The sequence below is a fragment of the Chanos chanos genome, chromosome 2 (assembly GCF_902362185.1).
Source record: "Chanos chanos chromosome 2, fChaCha1.1, whole genome shotgun sequence".
In the NCBI taxonomy this organism is placed as follows: domain Eukaryota; kingdom Metazoa; phylum Chordata; class Actinopteri; order Gonorynchiformes; family Chanidae; genus Chanos; species Chanos chanos.
Genome location: NC_044496.1, coordinates 11,957,116 through 11,983,686, shown reverse-complemented (window position 1 = coordinate 11,983,686; position 26,571 = coordinate 11,957,116). Strand labels below are relative to the sequence as shown.

The 26,571-nt window shown below is 41.9% G+C and overlaps 1 protein-coding gene across 1 annotated transcript in view; it reads right to left on the bottom strand.

The window, feature by feature from the left end:
* Positions 1 to 26,009, bottom strand: part of tjp1a (tight junction protein 1a) — an 85,925-nt gene extending 59,916 nt beyond the window's left edge. Inside the window, exons 1-2 of the mRNA XM_030794201.1 lie at positions 25,915 to 26,009; positions 16,884 to 17,031 (exon numbers count right to left, since the gene is read on the bottom strand). Of these exons, the coding sequence (XP_030650061.1) occupies positions 16,884 to 17,031; positions 25,915 to 26,009 (243 nt within the window). The remainder of the gene's footprint in view (positions 1 to 16,883; positions 17,032 to 25,914) is intronic.
* Positions 26,010 to 26,571: the final 562 nt, after the last annotated feature.

The window sequence follows — 26,571 nt, the reverse complement described above, 5'->3', positions numbered from 1 at the left end:
TGTGCAGTACTCATCCCCTTACTCAGCATAAGGCTATGCACAACCCAGAGTCTTGCATAAAAGCACACTCTCTCTTAATACACACCTTGAGTCCCTCGTATGGTATCTACAAGTTATTATAATGAGCAGCGTAGGAATGTTTCAGGTTAAAAAAAAAAGAGTTTCTCTTAACTCAGTATGAGCTGATACACGATGTGGTGTAGTGAAATGCTGGAGCGTCTTTGCGCTGTTGATCACTGCAGTGATGGATGGTGGGGAAGGACTCGTTTGCCTTGTTGAAGCCAGTGGCGGATGCTGCACAGCTTGGAGGAGAGAGTGATGGAGCTGTTTTCTCATCGCGGCTCATCAGGGGGAAGAGATGCTGGCTTCTGCCCGCCTTCCAGCTGACTGCTTGCCTCTCTGCTCTCAGCTTTCACAAGTTAATATCCAGGAAAATCATCATCATCATCATCTCTCTCTCTCTCTCTCTCTCTCTCGTACTCAGATTACTGACTCATATGTGATGGGTATGCAGTATATAGGATCCTGCAGGATTAGGATATCCATATAAGGTATTGATTATGGATGAAAGGAGTCCTGATATATCACCATCTTAAATAGCCAAATCATAACTACAGTTAATGAGTCTCCATTCATTCTGCCTCTCTCAGCTAATTCTGAAATTTCATCTTCAAATTGATTCAGATTCATTGAATCAAATTCAACTCCCTATTGATTTCAGTTTGACCTCCTACTAAAAGTTAACATATTAAACTTTATATTGTGTAACATTCTAGCACTCTGTGTGGTCCACATTCATAGTTCACACGCCTTGAAATCCTAAAAGCCAAAACTATAACAGTTTGATCTTATTTTCTGCAGCCATTAAGTAATTGTGCATCGGCAATCTGGTCCTCAAAACCAGGTCCTGTACTTAGCTCAGATTTCTTAGACAGATTTGTTAGAATAACACTCTTTTGCTGCAGTCTATGAAGGGGCAGCTCTCAGATATAGAGCACACAACAACAAATGCTATATTTAGGCAGCATTTATCATGGTGCAACATTAATAAAGGGGATTACATGTAAATATTCAATAGCCTATATTTTGTCAGAAAGCCTCTCTCTCTCTCTCTCTCTCTCTCTCTCTCTCTTCTCTCTCTCTCATAGACCAGAGAGAAGACTCTCAGCATTGCTTTAAACGGAAAAAAAAACCTAATCCTCTTCGTTATTCTTTTTCTGTTGAAGGGATTCTTCAAGAAAACACAGTGATTTTTATAAAAAGAAACTTTTCTGAAAAGCATGCCTTTTCCATAGCAGACAAAGAGATGACTACACTCTATTTCGAAAGGAGAAAAAAAAATATATCCTCGGGTTATCGTGAGTGGGATATGATTTGGAACAATAAACCTACGCATTTGTCACACTCCTGAATAATTGACACACTGAGCTCTTCTTCTATCCAGTGTCTCTGAGTCCCTCTGTTTATAACAGCAGTCTGACACTCCTTCAACTTTTATATCCAAAGGATGCGCATAAACTCTATGGAAAAGAAGAAGTGTTCCAAAACTTAGTAACAAGTAACAGCACTCAAATGAATATTTCAGGAGTTGCAATGAACAATGCCCTTTTGATTTACTACTTTAAAAATGTTTCCTTCCGAAAGTATGAATAAAATATGCTACGCAATCTATTATACATATTTGCCACTGTTACTTTAAACAATCCAAAACAATCCTAATCCAAAAAAAAAAATGAATGCTGTTTTTAACTTTTCACTTCCTCAAGTGTTGCCGTCATGGACAAAAGAGCATAAGAGAGAGAGAGGGAGAGAGAGAGAGAGAGAGAGAGAGAGAGAGAATCAGTTCTGTACTCAACAGCAAAGTAAATGACATTTGACATCCACCAAGGCTGTGCCATCATTCAGACGACAGCCTTACTGATATGGTGACTGTTATCAATTTAACCAGGAGCACCGCTCTCTAAAATTAGAGTCCCCTCACGTCCTTTCATAGGACACAAGAACCTCTCTGGACAGCTGAACCAATCAGAGCCCTGCGGGGGCCAGACACTCTGATGACTGACACCCCCCCCCCCCCCCCCCTTCACCTCCTCTGGATGAGTGACGGGGGCTCTGGCGCCGGGCTAGCTGTGAAAACAGAGACATTCCGCTCCACATTCCCCATTTTTACGCAAACCTCGCCCCGTAATTCCAATGAAGTATGTGAAATTCCAAAGCACACAGGAGGGCTTCTCCACCCCCGTGGAGAGGGAGAAGCGGCCGGAAATGAAAAACACAAGAGGCCCAGCGTAAACCAGGCCTGCCCTCAGGTCACAGCACCTGTACAAATTCAGCTAAGAAAACACTTCTAATATAGAGGGGGAAACAGAGCCAATTCAGAACAGTTATACTGCTCCACTGCCTATAACATCTTACTGCTTAAAAACATAGACTGTGTCTTCAAAAACTACAGTCTTTTCTGTATCCAGATGTCAACCCTGAGCAAACAACTCTATTATCTATATCTGAACTTTACATCTGTGTCCTGCTTAGTAGTTGCGATCTTATTGGCTGACTTTTCTTCATGCCTGTAACAAATTGGGGAAGCTTCAGGTCCACTGACACACATACAAAAATAATGGATAGTATGTGTTGGTATATCAGGTTCTGAGACGACTTTAGCTTCATGACTTTCAAGACAAAGTCTTATTTGAAATAGTTCATTGTCGTAACAGGGATTATCTCACCAAATTATAACGATACCGGTGGAGAGCAGCATGCACACCCCTCCTGAAATCTGTGTGTGTGTGTGTGTGTGTGTGTGTCTGAATTAAAGGAGCTTTGAAATGTACAGATCCCTCACATGGACATTCTGAGATCAGTGACAGTGTGACTCAAACAGGCTGCTGGCCGGAGAGACACAGGGCTTTAATCAGCTACATTAATTAGCCTTCCTTTCATCTTCTCTTCATGGCCCCGGTCCTACTCAAGCCCCATTCTCTGTTTCATCCTCTCATTCTTTTTCTCTCTCCATTTTTTCTTGTTCTTTCTGTCTTTCTGTTTTTATCCCTTCGTTTCACCTCTTTATCTCACTCTCTCTCTCTCCCTCTCTCTCTCTCTCCCTCTCTCTCTCTCTTTTCTCTCTCTCTCTCTCTCTCCACCAGAGATTGCAAAATACTGAAATCTGACACAGCTGTTGGTGTCATAGTTCAATCCTCTCTCCTCATTCCTGTGAAAGGTGCAGGCTTCCACACCTGCTGTATCTAACTAAAAAACTCAGTCTTTTATCCCTAGTCATCTATTCTTGGCCCACAGAACCACAATTACATAGGCAACTGTTAAAGAAACATTTGGGATGCTGGCCTTGGGGTTTGAATGGTCTCACTTTTGAGTGACACAGATGCGGTCAGATGCCACCGTACACAGACAGGAGCTGGATGGTACCACGTGATAAGGGTTCTTAAGGAATTCGGGATGGGGCATGCATGTGTTTCTTGGATCAAAATGCTGCACACCTGCCCAAATATCAAGACAGGGTGTGGAGAAATGGACAGTCATACTTTTCTCTTTGACATGACATGTAAATGCAGTTAAAAATTTGCTATGCTATGGTTTCAGTACGTGTTTTAAAATTTCCCCTGTTTCTCCTTAAGACTTAAAAAAAAAAAAAATCAACAGATTTTTTTATCATACCTTTCACCTGGGGGTAAAAGCTTTACGGGATCTTCAAAGCTCATCTGTAGAAGCTAACAGAGCTAAGAAGAGTTTCTTTTCCTTTATTTTTGGGGGGCCTTTCCCAGAAGCCAGGGTTACACAAACAGAGTTCTGTCAAATACCCTTCTCTGTCTGGCCACTGAGAAACACCTCATTTAATTTTTGATTTTCCTGGTCATTTGTTTTGTGCCACCTGGACCCATGACACTTCACAAAAAACTGACGATTTTTTTCCCCATTCAACAATCTATTTTTTGTCCTTGTGTCTTTGTCCACATTTTGGAATGGTCATGTCCTTATGTAACATCAATACATATAATATTTATATTCTTAAAAAAAGACCACTGCAAATACTGCCAAAATTCTAAGGTAAGCAGGCAGAGAGAGAGAGACAGAGAGAGAGAGAATGAGATGATGACGCTGCGATGTCCAAGATATCTTTCAATCTAATATTTACTTCTCTACGATCGGCTAACAAACAATTGGCTTTAATACATCACCTGACAAAGAAGGTCCAAATCTGATACCTTATCATTACCATATAAAAATCCCAATTCTTCTTCTCCTGCTCTGTAACTTGTGCAAACTACTATTTTTAATATTCTTTATATTTTAAAATATCCTTTATATTATTTCAAATTAATTTAAGCTTTTACCTTTTTGGCCAATTTTGAAACACAGCAGTCTTTTTGAGACAATAAAGCCTTTTTGAATTCTAATGTTCATTCTAATGAGAGAAGGAGGGTTAGAGGCAGAGACATACACAGAGAGGGAGAAAGAGAAAGAGAGACAGAGAGAGAGAGAGAGAGAGAGAGAGAGAGAGGAGAGGGAGAGGGAGAGAGAGAGAGAGAGAGAGAGAGAGAGAGAGAGAGAGGAAAAACAAATCAAACAGTGGCTGATTTACAGCTCTGTATTCAAGCAAGGCAGGCCCATAAATCTCCACAACTTCTCCATTCTTCACCAAATCAATTCAGCTATTTGGAGGTGGCTAAATTTATGGGTAAATGTTTTCAGGGTAGTGAGGGGTGGGTGGGCATCAACTTCTCCTAAAAAGATGGAGGTAGAGGGGTTTCTTCACCACACCCATAGCTCTGGATGGAATGGGAGGGGTGGCTGGAGCACACTTTTAATAAAGCAAAGACCTGAAATCCAGGGGTGATAAGCACATGTTAGAGAATACTGTCTCCATTCTGACTCACACACCACACTAGATATTTGAAAGTTGCTTTTCTCAGTAGGAGCCTATGAGCTTTCAGCAAACTAGCATTTAAAGTACTGTGTCATACCTCCTTTTCCCGTGACTACTCTACAAAAACAGCAGGCAGCACAAACCACCAGCATTCAGGTTTAAGATATGGTTAATGATGACAAGCAACCACATGGTGCTGAGCTGCCTTGCTGGAAGGTCACGTAATGTAAATATAAAAGAAGCTTGTTTAAATTGAAGAGTGAAAGCAGAGAGAGAGACAGAGTCTGAGAAAAGCAAGGCAAAGGTAGGAGAGATCACAAACGTGCCTTTTAAAGGCCACAGGTCTTGCCAGTTGGCTCTTCTGACTCTCCTGGGTTTACCCTCAGCCTGTTACAGGGACTCTGTGTGTTAGACAGATGGGCAGGGATGTGGACAGACAGGGTAGCAGCAAGAGAACAAAAGGAGTGCACATTCTGGGACACCCACAAATTAGAACCTCTTTAGAACCACTGACAAATATACACAAAAAAATGCATTGCATAATTGGGCTCTGAGGACATGTTTGTCTTCCAGAGTTAAAAGAAGAAATTTTATTTGAAGTGGTTCACTCTCATGACGTGAAAATATTTTCACAGGCCGTTAAATTTTAGCATACTGGGAGTGAGAACTTCCAGTGAAGCTAAACATTCCTTTGGCTTCCATGCGAGGTTCTGTTGCCACCTCCTTGACATCCTTGTCCTCTCCTCAGGTTTATTCTTTTAACACGGACTGAGAGGCAACAAACCAAGACAGTGAGAAAAAAAAAAAGGTTTCAATCTTTGCGGCCAAAACAAAGCCAGTCAGCCTCTGTCTCCTGACTATGCCAAAGACTGAGAGAGGTACAGTATATTAAAAGAAAACATGGCAGGAGGCTACAGGAGAGTTTAAACTTAATCCCCCGAAAGAAAGTCAGAAAAAAAGAAAGACACTCATAGCTCTAGCCTCAGAAGGAAAGTATGGATGTGTAAAGCCCAAAAGTTCTCTTGTTCTTTCCGTGACTGAGCTAAATTATGCAAAATGTGATCTTTTTGCTGTATATGAAAGGGTTAGCGTGACTGGTGGCTCACGATCTCCACCATGACTGGGCATTACTTTAGAAGTGTGATACTAGTTCAAATCCAAGGGTTAGTGGAAAAGGGGAAAGAATCTTTCCAGCACCTTTGGAGTAAGTGAAGCGCAGAGAGAGAGAGAGAGAGAGAGAGAGAGAGAGAGAGAGAGAGAGATGACAATCTGCAGAAACACACACACACGCACATGCATACACAGCTGCCCAAAGCATCTCTCAGCTATCTCCATCTGTGGAGGATTACAGCTGATGCTTTCTGAGTTCAATGCCTTCTCCACTGAATCAAATCCAAAATGAAAGTTAATAAAGACAAAAATGTTCATTTAACACCCCCCCCCCCCATACTAATTGGTTAATGGATAAAAAAAATGTCAGAGAGGCTCTTTTTCACACTTTCACAACAGAGATGTGAGGGAACCATGAAGGTTCACTCTATTTCAGCATGTCAAACTCTTTTACTTCCAAATATCTCTCTTTTCTGATGATGAAAGTATATACAGTACATTCAAAATACAGTGATGCACAGCTTACAAATCCACTCCTTCCTCTCCACTCCTATACTTGTTCCATCCATCTTAGTGGGTGCCTCACTTTCTCGGAAAACGCTTGCTCTCTACAAATTTGCCCCAGAAGCCTGAAAAGATGTGTAAGACTGGGCTTGTGTGGGTGAATGAATGAGTGAGAGAGAGAAATGCACACTGGCAGCCGCTACAACATCAACTTCAGCTAATTTAAAGTCTTGGTATTGTCCTTGCCTGACAATTACCGAGTGAACCACACAATTCCCAGAAGAAGGTTCACGGCACGCCGGGGCGCTGTCTTTTCCACTTCGCACTTCCCATTACAGAGTTAATTCTCGTTTCAACACGGGTTTAAAGCGCCGCATGCAGCTTGACAGACAGCAGCATAGAATTAGCGGCCCCGCTTCTCGCAAACTACAGTGTCTCTTTGAACGTGCTGGTGTTAATTTTCTGAAATTGGTGACATTGAGAAATTAGATGGTAATAAGAATGTATCTGTTTTACATTCTTTGTTGCCAGTTTAAAGTTTAAGACATCGTAACTCCTCACTAAGTCAGCAACAGTTGTTCTACCGACTACTGATCTAGAAGTGGTGAAACCCTGCCCTCTGCAGGCGATTAGTTGTAGTGTGGTTGCAAAAATTGGCACGATAAATCCAATACAGAACGGATGATTGTGTTTTTGTTGTTGTTGTTGTTGCTGTTTTTTTTTCTTAAGATCGTGGTCATCTGCATAATAATGCTGACAGGATGAGTTTCAAATCAAAATGGACAAATTATTTAATTCGACATAAATGATAAGCTGGCAAGTGGCAGATAACGTGGGGGTGGCAGTTACAGAGAGAATCTAAAACCCAAGCTTTATCTCTATGGCTCCATCACAGCTTCATCTTATCTGACATGCTGTCATGCTCAATCTTTGCCATTCTTCTGCATATATGGAATGGATTATGAAGAAAATTTGGCAGATACTTGCATGTATGAAGGAATATGTACCAGTGAGCAGGCATCATAAGCATGACACTGTTGCAGCATACCAGTGGAGCAACAAAGAGGGACAGAGTGTAAGAGGAGGAAGAGGAGGAGGAGGAGGAGGAAGAGAGAGAGAGAGAGAGAGAGAGAGAGAGAGAGAGAGAGAGAGAGAGAGAGAGAAAGAGGGAGATAATAAAATAGTAAAAACAGTTAAGGGTTCACGTCCACAGATTCAGTGAACTGTGTGGCACTGGTACTCAGCACTGTTGGGATAGCAGCTACAGCAAACCACAAATGTATGTGTGCGTGTGTGTGTGTGTGCGTGTGTGTGTGTGTGTTGTGTAATTATGTTTGTAGTGTCTTTTTCAATCTGCAACAATCATGCATTTTAATGAGTTAAAAGTGGAACAGGGACAGCATGCTGAGCATCCTGTACTTCATGTACTGTTCGCTACTTTACCCAACTCAGGCCAGCTCACTCCATAAACCACGTCCAAGATTTAATTCAGATGAATTACTGTGAAGGTTTTATATAAGCAGCTGCTTGATGACAAGTCAAGTCAGTAGCCTTTAATAAATTTAAAGATCAGAGAATTGACTGAACAATAGATCACACTGATTGGTAATGTGCTGGCGTTTTAGAGCAGAAGTATTTAAGAACAGACCACTGACATTTGACTCCAGTCATATGTAAGTCATGTGGTCACTGTCTAAGTTTCCAGTTGTTAAATTTAATCACTTTTTTCCCATCTCTCCACATCTCTGTAGACTCCATTCTACAGACAGTGTAATAAACCAGAACTTGATAAAGACTCACTCCATCACTATCATCCTCCCTCTCTACCGTTTTGAACAGTGGGAAGTTTTTCCTTCAGCTCTCTCAACAAAATTAGATTAGTTCTTTAGCCAGATACAATCTAGATAGAAAACGTATGGTGGTTTCAGAGGGCCCAGTAAAAATAGGAATCTGGTCCTAAATGCACTCAATCAACCTTATGATTATTTTGATCCTATTTTTAAATAGAAAAATGGTCCCTTGCAAAAAAAGTAGTACTTTTCCTCTACCGGATGCAGGGAATTCAGACTTTAACCTCTGACAAACTGAAGCGTGTAAAACTGAGAATTCACTGTCTGGTCAATAAAACACTGAACAAAATACCAGTGTGTGCATACTTCTGGGCTTTGGAAAAATGTTTCCATTTCGCCAAATTGATGTCTTGTGAACTCTGTGCAAGTGTCCTGTCAGAGAGATACTCATACAAATCTGCTCCCTTTTTAATGGAACCTAGACTGCCGCTGCTCCACAGGTAGCTGACAAAAATAGCAGCTCTCCTCCTAATGGAGTGCAGAGGAAGAACAGGTGACAAATTCACCTTGAGAGACACCATCTCCAGCTCTCTCTCTCTCTCTCTCTCTCTCTCTCTCTTTTTTCTCTCTCTCTAAATCTCTCTAACCTCCTCTCCCTCTGGCTCTCTCTCTCCCTACCTCTCTCTAGCTCTCTCCCTACCTCTCTCCCTCTTTCTCTCTCTCTCCCTCACTCTCCCTCTCTCTCTCTCTCTCTCTCACTCTCTCTCTCTCTCACTCTCTCTCTCTCTCACTCTCTCTCTTTATCTATCCATCTGAACGACCTCCCCAGGGGCAGGTCTCTTTACAAAATTTCAGCTCTCTATACTTCCTACTCTCATTAACCTCACATGTAAAAAACACCAAATGTGAAATCATAGATTGCTGAGCTACATAAGCAAGAAGTAAATATATTCACTCCCCTGAATCTCCACAGGCAGAATAGCTACACAACATAAACAAAAGGACAGAAACGCTATAGAAATAAGTGCATCCAATAAGCAAACTGTATGATACTGCAACAGCAACAAAGCCAATTCACAACAGATCATCAGTTGCAACAACAAAGCTCACATTTCATGCAATGTGTATGTTTGTTTTCTGTATATCCGGGTAAAAGTCTCTTTTTTTAAACAATGAGAAGCACTTTGAGACCGACACCCTGCCCACACAGGAAAGTCATGAATAAGTCATGAAAGCTGTGTAGACCCATCAGTTCACCAACAATTGTATCACTCGCTATTCTACAGATACCCAGTTATGTATAACATGTATACTGCATGCTGAATAAATGACCCAGTTCAAAGCAGCGATGGGAACAAGGCTTATATAAATACATATTTAGGCTATAAGACATTTGGGTTGTCACTGAATGAGCAGGTGAAGAGAGAGAGAGTTGATTTACTACATAAACCCTGCGTGGCCACGCTCTTGCCTGGGCAACGTTACTCACAATCATCCGTCTTTTCCTCTCTCTTCTCCCCTCTTCCCTCATCCTGCCTGCAGCCAACTTTGTTTCCATGGTTACCAACAAAGAGGCTGAATCCCTAGTTTTCACAGATTCAGCAGAGATGGGAGGAGTATTTTAGAGATAACTCGCGAACCTGTTGGTGGTTTCGGCATTCTTATGCTATTTTAAAAATGTGTAAACGACTGAAAGAACAAGACGCTCATGTGCGTGCAACACTGCATATCTCTGAATTTATGTGAATTATACATGTGCTCTTCATGTATCCAAAGCATATATCTAAAACACCATGTTTGGAAAGAGCTAAAATTCAGTCATAATAAATGTTCTGCATTCGGAAAGGGATTAAATAGCCTTGAGAAATGTAGACACGGTGATTGGCAGAATGTGGAAACATAAATTGTAACTGATATTGAAGACGTTTGTGAAAAATATTTGGTGATATTTTGAAACAGAGATGATCTGATAGAATAAAAATGGGCTGAACAGTTGGTATGCTGAGAATTGGTTGTGGCTGTCACTGAAGATCAAAATGATTCATTATTTTGGTTGATTTGCTAAATGGTGTTGATTTATATTCAGAGATGGTCACCAGTGGGCTATATTACATTTCATCCTCTTGGACCAGCTCTGTCAATACACACACACACACACTCTCTCACTCACGCCTCCTACTCTTTGTTTCTTTTAATGCCATGCTGACCTGGCGACTCTTTAATGTCACCAATCAATACCTTACAGCTAAGAGAACAACACACACACACACACACACACACACACAGGCACATATATGAGACACACGAAACCCATGTGCGCACACAGCATAGTGCAATAAATCAAAACTCTATCTGTTTGCTCTGTGTTATGATTTCTCACCCTGACCTTGCCAGTGACCATGTGAAATGCATAACTGGGGGGAAAAGGCTGCATGTGTTCTGTTTCTCCCTCTCTCTTTCTCTCTCGGCTCTGGTGGAGCACTCCTCTTTGAGAAATGACTGTCTTTGAACACCTAATAGATTCCCCTTATCTTAATTAAGGCAGGAAGAAAAGGCTATGGGGCCATTAATAAGACCACAGCCTATACATCAGTGATACACGTCTGTACAGGAGAACATAATCTACAGTATCTAATGGGCTTCTTTCATGTCCAGAACAGTGAGCGTCGACTCAGCTTCCTCTAATGCTCTTTCTGGTAAAGCAAATGAAGCATTTATTGGGGACATTACAGTCATGTATGTTTGTGCATAGTGTGTGTGTGTGTGTGTGTGTGTGTGTGTGTGCATTCACATATGCTTATATGAGATGAATTAGTGAATTAGACTCGAATGTTGTGTCTGCCAGAGTCCACATTGGAGTGAGTGGTTGGGCAAAAGCATGGCTGCACTTTAGCTATTGAGTTCTATATCTCTCTCCTCTCAGGCCACGGTGCATGAAACGGGAAGCTCTTATTTCACCTCTTTAATTAGATGCTTGCTATTAATAAACCACTATTGACAATACTGCAGAATGTTTCTTTAGACTCCACAGGGAGAGGACCACAAAGGGCACCAGTGGTCAGTGTGACCTGCTGCCAGTTAATGAGGCCTCTGTAGTGCTATAATGCTTTATTTGTTTCTTTGCCTGTTTGTTTCCAGCCAACACCATGTACTCAGTTTATTCCAAATTAGCCCAACAAAAGGTAAGTGGACAAATGGTATTGGTTAGTACTTATCCATGTCATTTTGTATGTTGTAGACTAGAGAGGCTTCTCATTTGAGACTGAGATCAAGTGTTGAGGACACAGAGTAATTCATACAGTACATCCAACAGCATAACAGGTAATGCTGGAGATCACTGTCAGTGTAACTATTTGTGTTTGTGATTTTGTGATTTTGTTAGTTTGAGTTTATGATTTTGTATGCATGTATGTTTGTATGTGCTTATGTATTTGTGTGTGTGTGTGTGTGCGTGTTTGTGTGTGTGTGTGTGTGTGTGTGTGCGTGAGCACGTGTGTGGGTATGAAGCTTCTGTTCAACACATTCTAACACATAGCTATCACTGGACAAAGGAATCAGTTCAGTGACCGGCACAAGAAGTAGTTTTAATGAAATGGTCTGTTTGTACTGCTGACTGAGGGGGCTGTAACCAAATACAAGTTTGTACTCATATCCTAGTGGGGACTTCCCATTGAGTCCCATTATTCTATAACTAAAGAATACTAACTTATCCCTAACCCTAACCCTAACCTTAACCTTAACCAAAGAAATGTTTTGACACCTTTTGTTTTATCAGTAACAACAATGTAGTGTAGGAAAATGTTGCTGGTCCCCAGAAACACAGCAATACATGGTGATGTGCGCACACGCGCACACACACATACGTGCAAACACACACACACACACACACACACACACACACACACACACACACACACACACACACACACACAAACACACACACACACACACACAAACACACAGCATCTACATTCAAAACAACACAGCAAATTCATGTATAATCAGAACCATCAACTTCACATAGAACAAACAGGGCAAATCGATTCAAACACATTACATATGGGGACTGCTGGGCTGAATTAAAGAGAGAGCAAGTCTTAAGAGTGATCACTACTAACAACGCCATCAGTCTCTCTCCCACCGAATTGTTCTAAATTATTGATCATTACTCCCCAAACTGGAATGAATTGGCAGTTGTTCTGCATTAAAAGATAAATGACATAGCAATGGGTATGTGCTGAATAATGAATGGTAGCCTCCATTTGACATTTCTTATTTGCGAGTCTACCTCATTGGTCTACTACACTTTGGCATCCCCCTTTCTGAAAACCGCTGAGACAGCATAGAAAATTGAGCACTATGATGTCAATCATTTCTTTCATGTATTGCATGCTTTTTTTTTTCATTTGTAGGCCTTACATTACATGAGTGCTTGGAAAAATGGCTTAAAGTTGAAGATGTGGTTTTGGTTTCGCAGGCCGAGGTTTAAACAGAGAAGCATTCTATGTTTTATGTTTGATCCTCGTGCTCATATAATTGCACAATCATGGCATTGTGGTTGTCTTTGATAAAACAAAAGATCACCTTTTTGCTTTTTGTGCTTACACAAAACCATATCGCTGCACTCAGCCTAAAAATAGTCCTTCACCAAAGTCTGAAATAGTCCGCAGAGAGCTTAAAATAGCCTCTCAGCTTAAAACTGAATTAAAATGACACGATTTACTTTCCTTTCCTTCTAAGACTCTTTCGCTATGTCTCACTCTTTGGTTTTATCTCCTCTGAAGGCATTTCATTACTGTTTAAAGCCTCCAGTGTACTTTACAGCACTCACCCACATGCTACTGAGATTTACAATATTGCACTGATGGGGATCTCTTATCTCTTTGTGTTTCTGCTCAGCTCCAACAGTATCTCAGGGAGCCAATGGAACAAAACTGCCCTGACTGTGGAGGGGGGGGGGGGGGGGGGGGGGGGGGGCTGAGTTAATGGTCAGAAACAGACCATTTGTCTTTAGGAAAAGATATGCTCCAACCTTAAATGAGCGCTCTTGTGGGACTAGCAACTGGCAACCTCGGCTTATTTGTGTACAGAGAGCGGTGCCTCTGTGTTGGGATTGGCTTACACAGATATCAAGGCAGAAACACACTATCAGTCTGGCTGGAGAATGAGGTGTGATGCAATGACAATTGACGGGCACGATCATAGTCTTACGATAGCATCTCATCTTTAGGATATTTTGGATTTATACTGTTTTGAAATAAATTCATGTCATCCATTTTATAACAGTTTTCCAGTAACACATGGAGCCACAACACAGCAGAAGAGGTGAAACGGGTGCAACCCCCCCCCCCCCCAGGTTTTTTTCCATAACATTCTTTCATTTCATTGGCTATCAGCAAAATCGTGGCTCCATTCACCAACACAAAATCAAATTCTTCTAGTTGTTAGCAGCTAAACTTGCACAACAGATTTCCATTATGATCCTATCAGCTGCTGGTTACAAACCAAGAAGCGACCATGGCACTGAGGTCGGCCTCTCTGAGAGCGGCCACAATGAAATGGTACCAAAGTTCCAAGTATCAAGCAGCACTAAAGTTGTCCAGGAAAATTCACAGCTGGTTCCTGCAGCCTCTTGAACAAAGGGAGAAAGATATAAAGCAAGTACCCAGCTTTGCTCAACTGCATGTGATTCCATGTGTTAAAAAATTATCAGATGGCCAGTCACAGATCTTACACATACACACACACACACACACACACACACACACACACACACACACACACACACACAGAGCACATCTACTAGAAAGTATTAGGCAAAACTGGTGGAGAAAGTACACATCCCCTTATATAGAGGAGCACAGTTTTCCATTAACTGATATATACCTTTGCATTTTGTTTTTAACTCATCTTTTTATAGTTGATTGAGACATCCAGTGAATTTCACAGCATCCCTGGCTACATCTAAGAGAGGCCTACATTACCTGGGATACTGTCAGATCCCTCAGTGTAAAATCTAGCTCTTCCACATCAATAATGGATCAACGTCTGTGAACTGCAATATGGCCATTTCCAAATTTAGCAGTAATACAGTCCACTCATGTGCAGACAGCCTCAGAAGGGTTATTCTATAAGAATGGCCTCTATTAAAAATACATTGACCAAACCAGCCCAGCATTTATACATCAACAGGGAGAAATTACACATCAGAAGCCGTAACAGCACTTTAAGCTAAAAAAAAAAGGTGCAGGTTCTTTAGCTTACCATGCCACTGTATGTATATAACTCTATCTGAAATTGCTTGTACCATGAGAGAAAACCAAAATATACCTACCACAATGCAAACAACAAATGCAAACATATATTTAAATATCAAAATTCAATTTCAGATAAAGCACATACTACATTTACATTTGTAGCACCTTTTTATATAAAAAATAAACATCAAAATTCAGCTGCAAATAGAGGAAGTTTTATGATGTGTATTTGCATTTATGAGCATCAGAAGCCTGGTCCATTTCCAAAGGCAAATGGAACTCTCTGTTCCATTTTAGATTTGTGTGACTATTTGCGTGTATGGTGGTCTGCTGGTGTTAAAATGTTGTATTAGTGCATTAGTGACAAGTTGTCTCACAGCTCATTTCCTAAACCGATAGTCTCTTTTTCCCAGTGAAAGTCCCTTCCCCCCAACCAAGCCCAGCTCATATGAGTGATGACTATAGCCAACCAATCAGCTTTAAGTACTCCACTCTTTCCCAGGGTTATCATGGTTTTCATGGTTTGACTCAAGCTGCTTACCCACTTAATTTGTCAGATTATTCCTCTTTTCGAACAAAAATAATCCACTCAGTGAATGACATATGGAATGTTTTTTTTTTAAAAGTTTTGACCATTTCTGTGCTGAGGGAGCACTCATATTGCATAACATCAAAGTCTTGTGGCCTGTCATATGTAATGACCTCAGCTGAAACCATGACACCAATAGTAGGGACTGCAATGACAGCTCTACTGTTCTAGCCATCTGTTAGATATGCAAATTCTCACACACATATGAATATATACATATGCATACATACACAATCACAACACACACGCGCGTGTGCATGCGAACACACATGTTCCAACTGGATGACATCAGGGAATTGTGAGTTTCACCCACGGCTGAGGTAAGTTAGTTTGAAAGTTCATTTGAAATTTCATTTATCCGAGTCAGTCACAGAAAAAACACAAGATATATACCTGCTTAAAAACTCCCGCTACAAAAGTAGCCAGCACAGTTACTGAACAAATTACAACATATTCCTCAAACGGAGTGAGATGATGTAGCATTGATCCCATTTCTGATTACTGGTGCTCCACAGGGATTCAGCATTAGGACCTCCCATTCACTGAAGCTGTATGTTACTATGCACTCAGGAATCAGACATTTAAGTCAGCATAAACCCTCTGCTTCTAAACTTTATAACATTGTCTAACCTACAGTATCACGAAAGAGTAAAGAAGTAGTGACGTCACAGATATCGTTGTGTGAGGATGCAAAGTAAATTAGTTCAATCCAATAACATCTCAACTGGTGCCAAAGAAGGAACTCAATACAGCCTACTACGAGGGTCAATAGGAAGGTCTTAAACTAAATGGGTTAATCATTACATGTTGGAGGAGAACAGTCAGTGTGTACGGAGGCTAATTACCCAGGGGTTTCCTCAGAGAATATGGCATATACTATAAAATACATTCTTTAACCCTGTCTAAAGAGGAAAATCTATGGCATTATTGATAGGCCAACAGAAAAAATATCCACACGTTTTAAATGTCTTTATAATTTCTAAAGTACAAATTTATTACACAACAAAAACAGTGAACATAGATGAAAAGTGCCTTATGTTAATATTCATATGTTGTCAGATGCTCCTGCTATACTCTCAAAGCTAAAGTAAGTTTTGCAAATAAAGTTCCAGTTTAACAAGACTCTAAATTACCTTTAGAAAAAGCTGATTTGGAAAAGAGTTTGCTGTCTTGACCAGCCATGAGCGGTTCTTTGGTCAGAACAGATGATACACAGATTTGATGGACTGGTGGACATGCAGTGGGGAAAAAAAAACGATTGCTCGATGACAGCAGGAAGTTCAGTACACGTATGGCCGGAAGCCATTTCTCTCCTGTCCCATTTGCTAAATTTGGGCACAGTTGGCATGGTTTTGGAATGTCTTACACGTGACCACATTTCCTCCCATAACATGGAGCACCTCTATCAGCAGGTGTTTCTTTGTTTCTCTACTTTTTTTTTTTTTTAACGCTGATGAGGAAGTTAGTCTTACAAACCTTACAAACTGGACAAAAAATCTGATAAACGTATAAATCACATTTTGAGAGCTTATTCTGCGAGATAAACCATCTCTCTTTATGTTGTGGGGGAGTAGAGGTGGAAATTATGAGAGTGAGCATTTATAAATTTTTCAGCCAAGTTACATAAGAAGGTCAATTAGTCAGTACTGCTGTTTATGTCCCCCTCATATGACCTTAGCCTTGAATACCCCTGTTCTAGATACATACAATACATATACAAGATTGCACATGTTGGTTGTGTGTTTACTCACGTTAGAGTCCAAAAGATCTATGCTGTCCAGGCTCTTGCTGCGATGAATGCGACCTTTGATTCTCCGTAGCGACGGCTTGCCTTGGCTGGCGGCCACCACTGGAGGGGCGGCAGTGGATGCAGACGCACCATCAGAGCTGGGGGTTACCCTGCGTTAAAGAAACAGGGCAAAGACATTAGTGTCCTCATAAATGCCAATGTCCTCATAAAACTACTTTATGCAGTTATCATACAGTATGTCCTATAAACTATACAAACACATGTCCTCATAAAGCCATTACACACATATTCACACAGACCCACATATAAAAAGGGTCTCGTTGCAACGGTATGTCAACGATCAGGACTCTTTGGAACAACTAAGCGAGGAAATGAGCAAGGAAAAATGTTTTCCCTTATCCTTCCTTTCTTTTTTCTTTTTTGTTCTTTTAAAGGACACTTTTCACGGTGGGCTGAAGTTCTATGCAAAGCAAGCGTGCTTTATTACATTTTAATGTCATGTGACCGCTTGTGACCCAGTGCAAGGTATGGGATTTGATTTTGGGATGTTCCTCTGTTGAAGACTCTCATTCTCTCCCTCCCGTCTTCACTCAAGCTGAAGTCATTACATCTACTGCCGGAGGAAAAAACAGTAGAAAGAGGGATATTTCCTTGTTTCAGTCTCTCAGGCAGAATGATTAATACATCAGTTGTCCCCTTTTGGGGCAAGTGTCGCCTTCCCATTCTCATATCATCCTCCCAACTACAAGCATGGAGCACCAGCAGGAAACCCACCCACCCAGACACACACACTTACACACACACACACACACACACAGTACTGGAACAGCACAGAGAGCTCTGAGGAGGCTACCTAAGCAGTGACAAAGACAAGGCCCACAGACCAAAAGGAACAAACCTGAGTAGAAAAGACATACACTACTCCTACATGACTGTTATGTTGAAAATTAACACACGGAGGCCTGCTTTCTCTACCAATGCATCTGTCATGCGTAAATTTGGGATAGAAACATTGTCCGTACCATATTAAACGTACATTTGAGTAAAACTGGCAACACAGCTGACCTTATGAACGTGGTGACAGGTGCTTTCAATACAATATAACTTACAGCTTGTTCCCATCTTCAAAATATCTCATACATTCACAGCATTTACTAAGCCTTTTTGACCCGACAAGTTATCAAAACGCTATCAGTAATAATTCTGGCTTTTAAATGGTGTATTGATGAAGATATTACCATATTACAATGGATTTGGTAATGGTCTGAGGGATTTCCTTGGTTTCAGTTTTGCTGTGATGTATCTTACACTGACGCTTTGTAAATCAAATGTGACGCTCCAAAATTTCAAATAAAACGAGAGGTTTTTGGCTTTTTTATTATTTTAAATTTACCAGTTGTTCTTTATAAAGTGTGAATACATGTGAAATCAAAGAGCGGGCGACTATGCTAAATATTTATGTGGTGTAATCAAAGAGAAGAGTCCTTCAGAGGACATGCAGGGTAACTACACTATCTGATCTCATCTTCGACTGTAGATCTGGGTGATACACTTGCACTTCCATTCCCTGGTGTTACCTTGAACAACCCAAAGCCCTAGAGCAGACAGGGTAAAAAGCGTACTTTTGCTCCTGGTAATTTCCATGTGGTCATTCCTGGCTACTGTTCACTACTGTGTACCCCAACTGGCAGATTTGCAACTTTATCCTTCTGTTTGGCTATTGGTCGTGGCTGTGACCTCATAATTGGCTTTGATTTGTTGCTGTGTCCTTGTGATTGGCTGCCATTCATCTCGGCATCTCTATGATTGGCTGCTATCCACTGTTGTGCCCCAGTGATTGGCTACTGTTTATGGTGTATCTCAGCAAACTGATCCAATTTGCTACTGTCCCCCTGTGATAGGCTCCTGTTCATTGCTTTGCTCTAGTGATTCTGTGGCTCCTGCTCGCTGGCATATCTTAATGATTGGCAGGGCTACTGCAGAGCTTTGCTTTTCTCTCTTGACCTCCGCCCTGCCTACGCATGCTGGGGATTTGCACTAAAGCTGGCACACTGCATGCAATCCTGAGAGACTTCTGCTGCCACCAGCCTTCAGCACACACACAAACACACACACACATACACACAGAAGCACACGCACACACGCACACACGCACGCACGCACGCACACACGCACACACATACATACATTCATACACAGGTTGGCGAGAGGGGATCCCATTCACATATTTACCTTCTGAGTAGCAGCTTAAAAAGCCTTCTGTTGTTCAAAAGTAGTAGTTCTAGGGATAAAACCGTTGTTTTGGTACTGTCTTGGCCTCTGCCTGAAACAGGACAGAGGCTGTAGTTTCCCACATGGATGTACGCACATACAACCAGGCTATACAAGCTAAACCATCTACTCCATATAACAGGTCTGCCCACAAATCCAAAACTGCCCCTGTCAAATGCTTTTAATGCCACATTTGCTATAGGCAAAATGCATATGAAGTGAGTAAGTCAAGGAAAAGGATGCATATCCCAGCTGTGACAGCCAGCTCAATGGCTCCACAGGCAAATCAAGTAGTCATTTGCAATATGAGATGATTCATTCATCAAGCATTTCACAGAACATTCATCAAAAATTCAGCTAAAAAGAAATGTCCATCAGGGACTCCATCAGGATGTTGATCTGAGTAGCTAAGAGAGGCGCCATGCAATACCATGCAATAAGGAGCTTTCATAAGACATAACAGAATGACAGATTGTATGAAGACATCTGTCTTTTAGAGGTTCCTTCTCTTGCCCTTTGAGAGCGTCCAGCCCCGTTTATCTTTCGTTTCATCCAATAAAGCAATCCATTTACTTCAAAAGAAAAACACAGAGTAACGACTCCTCCATGAAGCAAAATCCATGAAATTTGTATGAGGATCTGTCCAAAAATAGAGTATTTTTTCCTCTTATTGTAGACAGCCAAGGACAGAGGCCACGTTTATAGATTCAAAAAGCTCTACTGATTGACTTTAGCATATTAAAGAGTTGCAATATTTTACATTAAAAAGATCATTTAAAATTCCACGCGTGTGGATGAGTTGTGCTGAATGCCGTGTGTCAAAGAGAAGCGCATAGTGCACCCCATATAACGGCAGAAAAACAGAGAAAAGTAATTACAGTAATGTCTCAAGCTTAGAGCAGGAAATGATGACAATAATGTCAGTGTAATTAGCCAATTCAAACTACGCACGAGATTTATAAGAGCAATATAGGCAAGGCTATGAAAAATGACAGTTCTCCCACGGTGGGATAACACGGCATGACTGGGGAGATAAAAACATGGTTCAGACTAAGACCATCCAGCTCCATCTTAGCTTTACTAAATCAATACAAAGTATGCTGTCCTGAGCGTAAAGAGAACATCTATACCTGGCAGGGCTGAGAATAGCACCTTAAAAAAAAAAAAAAAAGACAGTAAGACATGCACACATGTGATACTTTGGCATTTGCTGGTTCCAGCCTCTCCTGCATTTTAAAGTTAAACTGTGTGACTAACTGCAGTGAGCTCCACCTAAGGGCATGTACATTCAAAGGTCTTACTCGTATGTGAGGTGACATGTTATGAAGAACTATCATAAGAGCCCAAAGGATGTGCTTTTACCCTTCAACAATTTATTCCATGTATCCAGTAGCTGTTTTACAAAAAAAACACAAATATATTTTACATAAGCATGCAGAGACTATGTAGAATTTTAAACGGTGCCAGTACAATAAATACATTATAGAAGGATTCCCTGTGTAAGGCTGCACAAAGAGAACTGTTGTAAGAGGAAAATGGTTTCATTGAAATACTTTCTAAGGTGAGAACAAGGGCTGAAAGAGTCTTGTCAAAAATTGAATGTGGTGTGTAGTGCGTTGTACAGATCAACTAGAAGCTCCTATTAAAGACACGGAGGGTCAAACTAAATCTGCAAGAGTATCTGAAATCTTAAACCACGTAGTTCTCGTTTTTCAGGTAGCTCTCCTTCAAGGGCTGAGGTAGAGTCATCCAGGCACGGGAACAGAGACGCGGACAGCACTCTAAGAGGTCACATTTCCTGTGCTGTGGAGGGTGTTTTTGAGCGGGACAGGTTGCTGCACACAGCAGGAAGAGGAGCGTAACAGCACGTGGCCTCGGAGGCTCCCCCGGCCAGGACAAATGGGAAGCAACGTCTTTCACGCTTCCCTAACCACGACCACGGCCCTCTGGGAGCAAAGAGGACCGGACAGGCGTGATGTCACATCACATTTACACAAGATTAAGCATCCAAATGCACTTATAGAGAAAAAAAAAATGTCAAAACAAAGCCAAACATGTGAAAAATAACCGAGTGTTCTGAGGAAAATATTGAGAAAAAATGGACCGAACACAAGCAGACAATCAGAGGCCCCATTGGTTGGATCCTTTGAGTGTAAGCCCTTTAGCAGCATGTCGCCAGGAGTAGCCCAGGGATAGGTCCTCATGGCTTGGTTTACCAGATAGCCCTGACAGATGGGCAGACAGATTAGTCATACAAACCTGCATCAAACATGACAGGGCAATGATCACTGGCACACATGCACGCACAGAAACACACACACACACACACACACAGACGGACACAAACACACACAGATACAAACACACACACACAGACACACACACAGCATGACTGACACACAACCTGACACTCAAATCCAAACTAACAGTTCTGATCACATCTCCACGTGCGTGGAGATCATCCTCATTTAAGGACAGAGGGGAGAAAACAGCAAAAAAAAACCCTCACACACACACAGACAGACAGACAGACACACACACACACACACACACACACACACACACACACACACACACACACACACATCATCCTCATTTAAAGAGGCAGGGGACAAAAGGCCACAAAAACACAGTTACTATAGAGTCCAAGGTACCATGGCTTTGGATGGTTTGTTGGATTGGATCACTGCCCTACTGCTCACTGGTATTCACCAATGGTCAGATGGCTGTACAGGGAAGTTTGGTGAATAGCACTGTCCTTCAAGAATGTTATGCTACTCTTAGTGTGAAAAAATATGGCAGCAAGTTTTGAGATGTCTAAGAGGACACGTGTGCTAATCTCACAGATAACTGGACATTCAAAAAAAGTTGGAGACTAAAGGGAAAAGAAAACCACATGCAAACACACACACACACACACACACACACACACGAACACACGCACACACACACACACACACACACACACACACGCACACACGCACACACGCACACACACACACACACACACACACGAACACACGCAGACACACACACACACACACACACACACACACACACACACACGCAAAATGAGGAGAGCTGAAGTATTAACAGTGTACTATCAAGCCTTTTCAGCCTGAGCTCAGATGTAATCCGGGCAGCAGTGGATGAAGGCAGCACACTGAGGAAAAAATGCTCAATATGTAAAAGCGTGAAAACCTTCAGCAGGGCTTTCAACACGGTTCCGTGCCTCTGTCTCCAGACAGGTTCTTGGGTTTTAAATGGAGTATGAACTGAACTCTCCGTTTCTAAGTCCCTCTCTCTACTATACCTCCTTATTCAAAACATACAGTGAGAGACAAAGTGGTTTGGAGACGAACTGTCCATTTTGGAAAAGCGTCTGACATTGCTGAAGTGTTTGTTTGTCACTCTCGTCTTTGCTGTGTGGTGACTGACCCTGTCTAACTGGCCTCCAGCAGGTCCCATCTGACTGCCTGCTGAATCGCTGTAGCCCTCAGTGCCTGAGTCACTAGTTTGAACAGTCATTCTCGGTCGCATGCTACTCGTGGGAATAAAAGTCTGACAAGCGTTTCTTGTCATCCTTCCCTGCACTGTCAGGCTTTTTATAAGAGCCATTATACTGTTATTACTGTAGAATCAGGAGTGTCATAAATGTGGTCTCACTGTCTCGGAGATGAAGAGCAGATACCTGTGTCCGTGCACTGGTGAATCCGACTGAATTGGACTTTGAAATGCAAAATGGTATTGACAAAGAACACATGGGTATATAAGTGTGAGTCTCTGTAAGGAGGGAAGGAGAGATGAGGGCGGAGGAGGAGGAGGAGGAGGGGGAGAGAGAGAGAGGAGAGAGAGAGAGAGAGAGAGAGAGAGAGATCAGGGATCATTTAAGGATAAGTTTGTTATGCTTTGCTCTTGATGCATGTCTGGCAGTTTTAAACACTAGCGAAAAGATTAAAACAACTTTCCCTCCTTTTTCACTGACACAACATACAGCACGGTTCTCCCTCACCCCTCTCGCACTTTAAATCACACAGATACCACACCTCACCGTGTCCCCATATCCAATTCTCCCAGTCTCTCTCTCTGTCTTTCTGCCTCTGTGTAATCAAGCTGTGTCTCCTGAAGGCCCTGTTGTGACTGTGGAGCTCTCACGTATCACTGCCTTGCCTTAGCAATTATTACACCCCAATTGAGGTGATTCAGGAAATAGAAGGGGTGTATAGGTTAAGGAGGAATGGAGTTAGCACCAAGTCAGCAAAGCCCAGAGTAATCTGTTCCCCTTAGTGCAGCAAACCAGATGAAAGGAGATTAAAACCATGCTGGAAAAGCAGGAACATGTGTGTTTCTAACGGCCAGAAAAAAAACACCACTACTTCTGTGATAACTACCACATCTCAGACAGGGGCATTTGGAGACAGGTGCATTTGGGGTAGAAAAAAAAAATTCTCTCACAAACACACGCTCCTGATTACAGCCAAAAGAGAGAGCTCTTCTCTCTCCTCTCTGGTGCCTGCTGGGGACACGCATGTGCACACACACACACACACACACACAGACTCTGTGTCGTCAGCGGTGATGACATTCCGCTTCAGAACGTTCCACGGGGCGTTTCAGGAACGGTTTTTTGTGGGAGGGGTGTTCTGTCATGGGGGGGACTGAGGGGGGGGATGTGTATTCATGCATCATTAAACAGGTGGAGAGTAACGGCAGGCCCTGTTGTGTAGGAGGGATACAGACAGACATCTGGCAATACAAAGCAGCATGTTTCAAACAAACCCTGGATTCACACTCTGCTATTCTACACAGGCAAGAGGCATAAATACCTGAAACCGCCATGGCCACTAGCTGTTAGTCTATGTGTTCATCAGGCAATAACGTAATCTAATTCTGGAGGCACATCTAACCCATCCCCCCAGTCCATGAGTCTGCTCCTGCAGGCTAAAGAGGAGTATGGGAGGGGGTCGACCCTGAGACCCACCTCTGTGTCTCTCTTAAGGGAACAGTGTCAAAAATAATGCTTCCCCTCCCATTTCATTCACAGCACAAAATATACCATATTCCCATTCAAATAGCAGCAATCTCATCTGTAAAGGCAACCCCCCCCCCCTAAAAAATCTGATATATCTAATATATCTCTGCAAATTGGCTTCAAAAGATTGGCTTCCACAAACAAGTGGAGCATTACATCCTGTCTTCGTATGGTAAGGATGCAGACAGATTAAATAACATGGGTGTGATATAATGTTATCTATACCATATGGGAAAGCAAAAGATGAGAATGCACAATGTATATGAGGGAGAAAACGCTACACCATTCAAGTCACGCATTCTGCACTGATTTTCCTCACTTTGCATGACATTTACCAGCATGGTCACTTCTCCATCCTTTTAATGTGCCCTGCTGAAATCTGACACCAGACATCTCAAAACACACTGGCCAGTGAATTAACATGGCTTTGTGAGAAAAAAAAAAACAAGAATCTTGACATCATTCAGAGAAAATATGACATTAATTAAAACCACCTAATACTAAAAGCTGAGAGTAGCAGCAGTAGCACAGATATGAATGCTACAGTAACACATGATCAGAAAATATATTGTGGTATCCAACGTGGCATGATGCTCTCATAACCTCACACAGAGAGTCAGAGAGGATGAGCTGTAGACACAGTCTACCCAGAGAAGCAAAATACAAAGAGCTGGTCTGATTAACATGCTCACCAGGCAGGAAGGCAGCTTCACCGTGACCTATGTTTTTAAATCTCCAATTAAAAATAACTAGTAATAACTTACGATAACATCAGAGAGTGTACGTTTCATGCTGCTCATTAATTTGCTTTAATGTTCTGGATATACTCAGGACGCAGATTTAAAGCTGCACATTTCCATATATATACATAAACAACAATGGTTTCTAATGAAATGCTTGATCAGAATTGGGAGCATTGAGCTTTGAAACCACTGTCTATTAAGAGAAACTGAAGAACTGATAAAATCCTGCATTATTTTTTTATATATATATGTGTATGCATTATATAATGGAGATCGGGCAGATTAAAAACATAACCTTTACGTGTTTAATGTAATGTATTTTCATGGTCATTTGTGCACAGCAAAACCTTATCTTCTGTTATGCTGAGTTCTCCTCTACAACCTGTACACTCTGACCACAAACTGGCCGCAACTACAGTGTATTAATTTACTGTTACCATTAAAAACAGCCTCTGTGCACCCTGACCACTCTCTTAACTCAAGAACAACAAACAAAGACACGTAAAGGTTTAAACGCATCAAGCCTGTGAGCACGCCGAGTACAGTTTGTGTCCCTGTTGATGGGGAGACGAAAAGCAGCGTGGAGTGTGTGGAGAGAGAAGGGTCTCACTTCCGCAAACAGCGAGTCAGTCCAGGCGAGCGTCTCTCCGTCTTTCTCTCTCTCTCTCTCTTTCTCTCTCTCTCTCTCTCTCTGTCTCTGTCGCTTTTGTTTTCTGTCTTCTTGACAAACAAAACTTACACACTTATACTTCAAGACCTTCAACTGTGACAGAAGAAATACTGTAGAACGAAGCTGTTTTTTCTTTCTTTTTCTCTCTCTCTCTCTCTCTCTCTCTCTCTCTCTCTTTTGCTTTCTTTCCTTCTCTTCTTTCTCTCTCCCTCCTGTCATTTGAAGAGACAAACAGCGCTGCTGTCCACATGCTTTACTTCAACCCTCTCTTTCAGTCTGTTTCACTCATTCAGTCAAACTAAAAACTCATACTCACCACAGCTGTCTCTTCGGAGGGAGGCAACTGTCTTTGTTGGAGGCAGTCACTCCCATAGCCATTTGCATTACCGTAATATATTTCTGGTACTTCATTTTGTCCACCACTACTAGGAATCCACACCACAAACCAGCAAAAGTGACCATGTAGTTTCTATTGCCTGGCATCCGCGTGTGCCGGTTCCTCCCAGTTAAGCATCACAACGCCATTTCGAATGCTGAGGAACTGACAGGGAAAACACTCCCTAAGGAGCTCAACAAAAGGTAGCATGCTGCTACGACCCATGTCTGCGATGACTCTCTAATCTCATTAGTGCTCAGAATAGCTGGCTAATCCATTCAATTTTAGTCAGGAACTGAACATTGCTTTTCCTCACTCTGCTGAGCACTTTTGTTTTAAATAACGGACAAAAAACTCTGACAAAAGCCAGCAGCAGTGCCTAAACGTCTGTGCATGTGAGGTAGGAGGGAGAGAGTGAGCGTGTGTACAGCGAGAGAGAGAGAGAGAGAGAGAGAGAGTGAGTGAGTGAGTGAGTGAGAAAGAGAGAGAGAGGGAGAGAGAGAGATGAGAGATGCACAGAAACAGCAGGAGTGGAGGGAGGGTGAGAGAGAGAGAGAGAGAGAGAGAGAGAGAGAGAGAGAGAGAGAGAGAGAGAGC